The 10000-nt window shown below is 39.8% G+C and overlaps 1 protein-coding gene across 4 annotated transcripts in view; it reads right to left on the bottom strand.

Moving 5' to 3' along the window:
• Positions 1-10000, bottom strand: part of Ppp2r2b (protein phosphatase 2 regulatory subunit Bbeta) — a 531088-nt gene that overhangs the window by 115745 nt on the left and 405343 nt on the right. For all 4 annotated transcript variants that reach the window (XM_008821625.2, XM_008821626.1, XM_008821627.2 and 1 more), the window contains 2 exons: positions 7253-7350; positions 4255-4420 (listed from right to left, as the gene is read on the bottom strand). In XM_008821625.2, the coding sequence (XP_008819847.1) occupies positions 4255-4420; positions 7253-7350 (264 nt within the window). The remainder of the gene's footprint in view (positions 1-4254; positions 4421-7252; positions 7351-10000) is intronic.

Raw genomic sequence — 10000 nt, 5'->3', positions numbered from 1 at the left:
GGGCAGAAGGCACATAAAAAGTAAAGTAGTCCAGGAATGGTGAATTGTCAGTAGGGAACAAGGAAATACAGAACGCCCAGTTAAATCTCAATTTTGGTCTACGCTCATATACATATTTCAATTACAAATAGAGTGACTTTGTGTTCCAGTTTATTTGTAAACTAGTAGAAATGGTGTCTTTCTTATGGGGGGGGTCTTAGGATTAATGGAATCACAGTATTTAGAGTGTTTAACCACATTGGGCTTCTAACAATGGGTCCAAATAGCAGCTGCTACTAGAATTAGCAAGTTGAACAACTCTTCTGCAATAATAACATGTTCCTCTGATGCCTTGAGCTTCATCCCACAATCATGTCTGCATGTCTGTCTTTTATGGGGAGAAAAACTGCCCTGATCCCTGTCTCTAATGGGATTTCCTTTTTTTTTTTTTTTAAACCTGTGTCTCATTCCTTCACTTCTTTTTTAAAAACATTTTTATTGCGTTTCTATGCATTTTATATAACAGATCTTAAGTTTAGACCCTTCCCCCATCCATACCCACTCCATACCCCCCACCAGATTTCATGCATTCTGTCATATATGTTAAGTCCTATCTGGTCAAGCATTTGTACCCAGATGTCCTTTGGTGAAAGTTCATACACTGGTGTCTAGTCAGCCTACCTAGAGTTTCTCCCTTAAAGAAGAAGATCTACTATCCCTCACCCAGCAGTGATCAGCTGCCAATAGCTCCTCGGTAGGCTCCACACCACCACTTTCCAGGCTTTGCACCTTTGGGAGAACCCATCTTGGAAGCAAAGGTACAGGGATGCTCAGTACTTCAGTGCTTCATGTCTGGTCCTCAGAGGTCTTAAATGCACTATGCGGTGGGCTTTCAGCAGCAATGGAACTACCTTGGTAGATAATCACCCCAGAATTCTTTTCACACGCCTGGGCATTACTTGGGCTTCCAAGCTTACTGGTATGCCTGAGAGTGGAGTTTGTCCACTGTGATCTATGTGCTCATTCTGGCTTGTGCTAGAGGGGAGGAGAGACATTCTACTTATGTGAAACTGAAAGTGAACCATGGACCATATTTAGAGTCACTTGATTTGCTCCCAGTCTGCTGAGGCTGAGAACAACCCACGAGTCAGTGAATTTTAACAACAAATATACTTTGATTCTTGGCTCTGAAATGTGTTCAATTTCATTTTCAAGGCAATTTTTATCAATATTCTTTATATAGATAAAAATTGCTATAGAGATAATCACACAGGAACAAAAAACTGCTTATATGATCTCCAGTTAGGGATAATTTCTGGTCAACATTTTGTGTATGTTTTTATGAATATTCCTTATGTAATGTTTTGGAGCTACACACCTATAATAACATTACATATATTGATCTTTTACATTTAATTATTTTTTATTTTATTATATAAATGGCACAGGTAATTGTAACTAGAAAATGAAAATGAGCAGAAGGTTGAAAAAGAAAAATCTCCTTCAATTTCCACTAGACAAAGATTACTGTGTAAATTTTCTGCATGATCTTTCATTATGCTTCCTGAGATAGCTATTCTAACAAGCACTATGCTATACATAGTTGATATATGTATTTTACCGATTATATATTTATATCAACATTTATCCCTAGGCATGTATTTATAGAATCTATTATATGTAATTAGTAGTAAGAATTTGTAAATAATTAAAAACTCAATAGTGGGAGATGTAACTAAACCACAGAAGAATCAACTACAAGAAAATAATGTACAGTTATTAAAAATGCTGTGTTATGTTTTAGCAGTCAGGAAAATATCCATGTTGTTACATTCTTAAATTAAAAAATCTGGTTAGGAAAACCTTGTAGAATATATTACATATCTGTTAAAACAGATTTATCTACATCTTTTTTTTTTCCCTCTAAAAGACACTACGGACATTTTCTCTGTATTGGAGCACATTATCTTCATTTTACTTCTCTGTATTTTCTTAATTTTCATGAACATGCACAGCATCCTTCCCCTTCTCACCATGAACAGTGAAGCAGGAGTAGTAAGCTAGGCAAAGCAATATGTTTTCATGTGGCAAACAATTTCAAGGTCTAGATTGACAATGCAATGCCAGCTTTATTTTTCATGAAGTTACGAAGTTAAAAACATTTTATTAGAAAGGAAAAACTGTACTCAACTGTAATGAGATAAGTACATTTCTGTTTCATAAAAAGATAATTGGTGGAGAATTCAATCCAATTCCCCATGGCTGAGTTGCCTGAGGTCGTTCTTGACTTTATTATCACACCATTTTCATTTGACTCAGAATCTTGAAGCTTTGTGTTAAAAAGAGTCCAAGGAGCATGTGGTGGTTAGTATGACAAATACTTTTTCTTTCTTCTGGCTTGTCCACTGAGTAGTTTATCAGCACTTGCGGAAGCTTTAAACCTGATCATTTATCTTTGTTTTCCCTTTTATATAATAATTCCAATTGTCTTCCGTTAATTTTTTTTCATTTTAACCTACTTGGCTTGGGGGAAGATGCTTAACTTCAATATTAGTATAGGAAAGAAAACTGCATAAGAACATGGGAATTTTTCTTATAGGAATCATTTTGCGATGCTGTTGGCATGTGAAATAGCATCCCAAATGGGAAGATAATATCCTTGTTAATCAAAAAACTATTTAAAAACTCAATTAACAGAACATTATGCTATATAATTAATCTTCATTGAATTTTACTTTCTTTCCCATCCCCCCTACAAAGTAGTTAATAAGCCTTTGAATTTTATTGCAATAATCAATAGGCTAAATTTCATAATATAAGGTAACCTAGCTATAGAAGATAATCAGACACTTGCCCACTGCCGGAAGTAATTAACTCAAAACTATCACAAGTCTCCTTTGTTCTGAGCACTGAGTGATGACTGTCTCTGAGTGAGACTCCAACAGGCAAATCAGAAGAGCAGAAACTGAAACAAGATGAAGTGGTTTGCCTTCTGAGAAGTCAAGGTTGCAAAGAATAAACATAACAATAAATACAGTTATGAGAAAGAATTAAATTAATTGGAATCTTGAAAAACAGACTCATAGAGATCTGCTCATGTTGAGATTTGCTTGAACGATCCCAAGAGACGATTTGAATTGTCATGTCTTAGATTTGTACATTGGCTTTATAGTTGAGTGAACTGGAGATCATGTGCATTACAATTTTTTCTCTTTTTCAATAAGATTGGTCTGTGACTCACCGTATATACTTACAGAATAAAAATGATAAAAGGAACAAATTTACAAGTGACTCCAAATGCGCAATCAAGAATTAGAGATGGCAAATCTCTTGGTGTGTGTCCTTCTCATCTTTAAAAAGAATATATGCTTGATTGTGATACAGACATTGTCTGCATTTTCTACACTTGATATGAGCATCTTAACTTATATTTAAGCATATATTCATCATAGACTCACACAGGATAAAATGAATCACTCTTCAACTCACTTGTTTGGGCAATGGTGTTTGGTTCTCTATCTGAATTCTATTGTTATCATCATCAATTAACACCCTTAAGTAATGACTTGATTCCAAACTGTTGGAGAGTAGATGACATTTTTTTTTTTCAGAACGTTTAAGAACCTGAAGTGTAGGCAACTTCACTCAGAGAGTGAATATGTGCCTTGGCCCTATTCAGCTGCTTACATCCTCTCTCTTCTCTATTTGTATCAATTCCTCCTGAACCAACCCATAGGTCAAGGAGAGTTTAAAGAGAGAGAAAGCAATCCTTTCTTGGAAGTTCTTTGGGAGTGTCCCTATCTCTTTTGGACTTCTTGTGCTCCCAGCTTAGAACTTGATTTTGCCAGACACTCAGCCATCTGTTTCACAGACCCTAAAATATATTCTGGGATTAATAACTTCTATTCAAAATGCCAACAGCATGTCAAGTTTCCTGAAATGTATTCCCAGAATAACATCGAGTGAATCTTAAGACAGGAAGTCACATTCCAAAAGCACCTGCAAGTAATCGACATTAGTTGAAAACTGCAGATAATGGGTTTCACATAATTGGGACATAAATTTGATGTTTATAAAAAGAATAGCTACTATTTACCAAGGGCCAACTCTATGTGCAGCAGGCATTCTGCTAAGTATCTTGTTTAATGGGGTTTCTAATTTTTTCCCAAGCCCACAAGTTGCAGAGGAAAACTGAGGCTAAGAGAGAATGACATGTCTGGCTGACTGACTATCTCTGAAAATACCAAACAGGGAAAACAAATCATCTCCACGTACCATTGGTAGACAGAAGAAAGTAAGCTGCGTTCTGTTGAGGGAGCCATCTTATCTTATTGATTTTTTCTTCTATTTCTAAACTCTTCAGGTAATCGAACTCGGGTTCATGGCTCTGGAATGTGCTGTAAACATTGTATTCACCCCTACGATGAACCTGATTTTTACTCTGTAGGGAGGGAAAAATACACAAAAGATTAAACCACTTAAGCCAAGTGCAAACTCATGAACTCTTCTTTTTCCCTTTTGAGCAAAGCCATTTAGGGGTGTGATGGAAGGCTACATCAGAGTGGTCAGAGGCCAAAGGCATGACAACCACATGTTCAGCCTTAGTGTATGGGCCCCCAAAACATACACCTTGTTGGCAAATATCAGTACCTCTGCTATATATGTATTAATTTATAAATTACATATTTAAACTTCTGTATTGATAAAAAGTATATATTACAATATGTACGTGGAAACAGAAGTTAAAATAGGGCAAGACTTTGCAATCAATATAAACAGAAGTTCTAAAATTCTCTGTGTGTGTTCCAGAAGCTGTTGAGTGAACCACTCCATGGTAGGGCTCATACATGCTTATGTCAACCCCTATGAAAAATGCAGCTGTAGCAACTATAGCCTTTTCTGTCTTTTACTATAACAGTCCTTTTGCATGCCTATCTGGTCTTCACAGACTCTCCTAGAGGTGGATGGGGCAGGGAGATGGACACATGCGACTCAGAGATATTAAGAGAGTTTCCCAAAGTCATACAGCTCTTAAGGAGATTTGGGCATCTGTCCCTCCCTCCTGCCTTTTATCCAGCATGAGTGATAAAAGGGACAGCTGCACAGAAATGCCATCTGTATCATGAGGAGAATGATGGGACCTTACCTATGACTTTCCCCTAGTACTAATTATGCAAAGTGCAAACAGCAGGAACTAAATAAATGATGAGACCCTGGAACACAAAGGCAAGGGCCTGCAGAAGGGAAGAGGAAGAGGAGAAAGAGAAGAAAAGACAAGGGGGAGGTGGCTGTATTTTAGGTGTTTTAGAACCATGTTACCCAAAGCTTTGAGATTTGCCTTTGAAAAATTATTCAGAAGTTCAAATCTAGGTCTCATCACACATTTTTAATCAAAGTTTGATATTTAAGAAAAGGCTCAATTTAAAACTTATGATCCTAGGTGGATACAGGACATCTAAAACCACATCTCAGCTTGCCCTTAAACGCTGTATGTGTGTGGGGTGTTTGCTGCTGAGCTTGGGTGGAAGTGTGCAGGGAGGACACTGAGGAAGCTGTGAGCAGCCTGTCTGGGACAGGCTCCCTGAAGTGTCAGTGCCCCAAACTGTCACATGGCTTTGTTTACCAGGCCATGAGTACCTTTTAATCCCTCAACTCCCTGAAAGCTAAACACTTAACCGTAGGTTCGTTATCTTTAATGACATTTGTTTTCCAGTGAAGCAAACCACTCTGCTTCGGAGAGTGTGTCTCTCATCATTCTACTAATGAATCAGACTTCCTAAATATTTCAGTAAATGAAAATAGGTGAAACCTATAAATAGCTAGGGGAAGATGTAGGGTGGACCATTACTGGCAAGTACTGCCTTGGGTAATTTATGCTAAATAGCTCTTCCAGGTCTCTTTATTATCACTGTGAATCTAATTGGATTTTTTTTTAATTGGAGTTTTGAAAATCAGTTTTCAAAGGACTTTAGGAACTGACATCCTTGCTATTCTCCTGCTTACTCACAGAGAGCCAGTCCACCTTAAAAACAAATCTATAAGAGGGTTGATTTGCTACCATCCAAATCAGACTGTCAAGTGTGTGTAGCATGTGCCAGACCAATTAGCACCAGGCAGCTCTGGAAAAGCAGGAAAAATTCCAGGTCACGAAGAGCTATTAGTTCCTACTTGCCAACCACATTTTCATGTTTCCAGGGCCAATGCAATAGGCTGGGTGCCTGATTTAATGCTGAGCACTTGAATTTATACAGAACCCTGAGGGATTACGATGCCCTTATAGAAATTAATTGCAAATAATGTGCAATTACCAAATATATCACCTCTAAATGAGGCTTCCCATTTTTGAGGGGAGGTGTAATGCAAATGGCTTAGAGGCACAAAGCAGGCATTAAATTGCTAGGGAAGTCTCTTGTGGAGTCTTCCTCCAACACCGGGCCTCCCTCATGCTTCTTCAGTGCCCAGTGAGTCTCGGAGGCAGGCGGTGGCAGATGGGAGAGTTGCTAGCACACAGACTACCCTGCTGGAAGGACTAGACTGTGCCAGGAGAGGACAGGAAAATTGAACTGGGCTACAAATCCATTCTGAGCAAACAGAAACAAGCACTCAAAAGCCCCTTAATTTATATGACAAAGAGAAAGAATTACTGGTGGAACCCAAGTCTTTGGAAGAAATGGACTTTTTGAGACTTGCTAGAAGTTACAATGCTTGCTCAGAAATGGCCTTGCATACGATGCCAGCTCCAGGGACCTTTCTGTTACCCACACTAACTTGGGTGCTATATGCTAGGCTGAAATGCTGTTTTGTAGGATTTCACCCCTTTGCTAAAGAGAACTATCATATTCGTCTCTACTGGCTCAACATGCCCTCTTTACAACGGTTGTCAAATAGCTATTTTGTTCCCTTCTACGTATTCTGGCAGTACCTGAAATGAAGGGAGACCGAATTTCAACACTCGGAAGACAGACTCCTTGAGAACAGCTGGGGGTTGCTCCGAAAGCACCTGTGGAATTTTGCAGGTCAGATGAGAACTGAGCTGTTTTTGAATGTGCCCTATGCAGAGTTCGAAAGATAAGGCTATGCTCAGAGAGAACCCACTTTGGGGTGCTTTTTTGAGTTCTCAGTGTGGAACTGTTCATGCTAACGACTTTTTGGCAGTTTTATGTTGGTGAGCCAAGTGGCAAGGTTAAGGGTGACACATAGGGATTAAGGAACAGCAGGAGACTTCCTCTAAAAAGGGAAGAAAATGGGCATTTTTGCGTTGGCTGTCACTTACCTCCTGCTCTCGTTGAAATATTACAACCCGACCCCCCTTGTCCCCTGTCGCTAGTAATTCTCCCGTGTGGTTGAATTCTACCGTGGAGATAATGTCAGCTGAAAAAGAAAAAGACAAAGACAATTTAAGTAACTGCACACTTACTTTGAAAGGATAGATAATAGATACACTTTCCTGTGCATTTAAGGGCTTAGGGCTTTGGCTCGGCAGTGGAATTTGCAAGGATTTTATGTTCTGTATTTAAGTGCCATTTCAAGTGACACTTGGGGAAGTGAATTTCCCAGATGCCCACGCATTGTGGTCTCCTGGAACATCTGAAGAAAACGAAAGGGGAAAGTGTGTTGAGAAATCCTTTTGTTTTGGGTAAGAGAAAATATATTTCTTTACAGCTCCGGGACACAACCGTTTTCTTTGATAATTTCTACCAACCACAGCCCCTTCAGCTACTTCCCCACAAAGAAAGTCCCCCAAACAGGTTTCAGTGCGGTGGTTCACCTTAGGTCAGAGCATCGAGAAAAGCAGGATTAGGATGTCGATGCTCACAGAGATCACAGAGGAGGGCACAGAAGTCACTGGAGAACCTGAGGACCCCACCAAGGCTCCAACCTGACCAGGGCTCCCCGCTTCTTGTGTGAGCCCAGCACATCCTCTGGAAGAGCACAACCTTTTTCAGGACAAGGGTGCTGAAACAGCAAGGTCACAAGGTCAGGGGAGTGTTTCTAAACGGAGGAATGGTACAGGCTCCAGGGACTTGGAGCACAGATAATTGCTGAAGGAATGCCAGTCTTTCCTCAATGCTGGTTCCCCCCCGGAGGACCAAGGACAGGTAAATTACCTATGATTGGATTTATAAGGGCTATTTTTAGAAAAATGTCAGAGGTTACTTCTCCCACAATTATTCCCCTGCAGGGCTCCAACAATTGCTACCAAGAGTGCAAATGAGTTTAAAAACAAAAAGAAAGAAAAGAAAAAGGCTAGGAAAGGAAGAAAGAAAGGAAAGCAAAGGAAAAAGAGAGACAAAAGAGGCCAGGATGGTGGAAGGTCATCAGTGTTGGGAAAACAAAGGTAGGACGGCGAGCCGAACCACGGCAACTGGCCCTGAAGAATTCAGATCATGAATCTTACTTGTATTCTATCATGTTCGGATTTTCTTGGTATGCCTGCTTTATTCAGGTAAGTGGTATAAAATTCTCTATTTCACACTATAGTGTCTCTTTCCATATATGAAAACGTTCCTAATTCTCACTCTGTGCAGAGGTATAAGGAGTAAGGCACAAGTCTTAATTGCTTTCAAGTGAGGCTCATTTAAAGAATAATTTACAATTTCTTATTTTGGTCTCATGTGATTGGCCCTGGCAGAAGTAAATTCAAACTCTGTAGGGCCAGGAAGGAACATGAATAAAGTAATCTCTTTTTAAGGAATGAGTGACTACTCAGCTGCAGGAAATTAGGGCCATAAAGCACTGTGTGTGCTGTTTGGTATGCTTATTCTTTGAAGATGTGCACCTAGACATCTAGATGTTTATGCAAACAAAATTTTCCAACACATAATAATAAAATAAATACTTTTGTGCCTTTTTTTTTCTTTTCTGATACACGGTCCCTCTAGATAGTCCAGGTTTGACTTGTTCTCACCAGCTCATCTCAAACTTGAGATCTTCCTGCCTCTGCTTCCTGAGTTCTGAGATTATAGGTATGCTAAGAAGCCCAGTGCTAAAAAGAAAACATTGGCTGTAGGCTGAGGAAATGACTCAGTGGGTACAGTGCTTATTGTGTAAGTTTGAGGACCTGAATTTGGATTTCCAGCACCCATAGGAAAAGCTGAGTGTGGCAAGGCCCATATGTAACCCCGGTGCTGGGGGTAGAAAGAGAAAGACAGGAGACAGCTCACTGTTTAGCCAGTCTAGCCAGTTGGTGAGCCCTAGGTTCAGTGAGAGACGCTGTATCAAAAATAAGGTAGAGAGGGATAAAGACTGGCCCTGAAGAATTCAAATCACAAATCTTACTTGCATTCTACCCAATGTCAACCTCTGGCCTTCACAGGCACATGCATGGTGGCACATGCACACTCACAAATATCAGGTACACACATGCAAATATGCCACCCACATCTTGTTTGTGGGTCATCCATCTATTATAGTCTTCATTTGGATACAGCTACTTCATTCCTTATTGATCTAAACTGGAAATCAATTCCATTTCCTCAGGAAGATTGCTCCTATAATCAAGCATACAGAAACACAAATAAGCTTTGGGGTTGCTAAGCTCTTGATGTAAACTTAGAAGGCCCGTTTATATAAGAGGTGCCCAGAATGGCTGGAGAGCTACTGACTAGTAACTGACCACTTCCCTTAGTTATAGCTTGTGTACCTTAGCAAATTTCTCTCTGCTTGGAAGAGAAAAGGTGGTTGTTAACTCTCTGCAGCTGCCTTAAAATGCTCTCATTGAAATATACTGAGTGCTCCTGTGTGCCACTGCTGTGGCTCTTGCCATCCCTCCTGCTGACATCCCTACTGCTTCTGGTTTTCTGGTGAGTGCAGAATACAGCTTCCCGATCTGGGTTAGAACCTAAGGCAAACATAGCTGCTTCACTGTCTAGCTTCTGTCAAGTACTAAAGAGTGAGTCATGGGCTCTCAAACTGCTCAAATACTAACATTTTCCAGAGAGAGAGAGAGAGAGAGAGAGAGAGAGAGAGAGAGAGAGAGAACACAATATACGGGTTTCAAGACCCTAGGTTATGCCAGTGT

Source organism: Nannospalax galili, unplaced genomic scaffold, assembly GCF_000622305.1.
Source record: "Nannospalax galili isolate Female #2095 unplaced genomic scaffold, S.galili_v1.0 scaffold328, whole genome shotgun sequence".
In the NCBI taxonomy this organism is placed as follows: domain Eukaryota; kingdom Metazoa; phylum Chordata; class Mammalia; order Rodentia; family Spalacidae; genus Nannospalax; species Nannospalax galili.
This window is presented reverse-complemented; position numbering and strand designations above follow the sequence as displayed.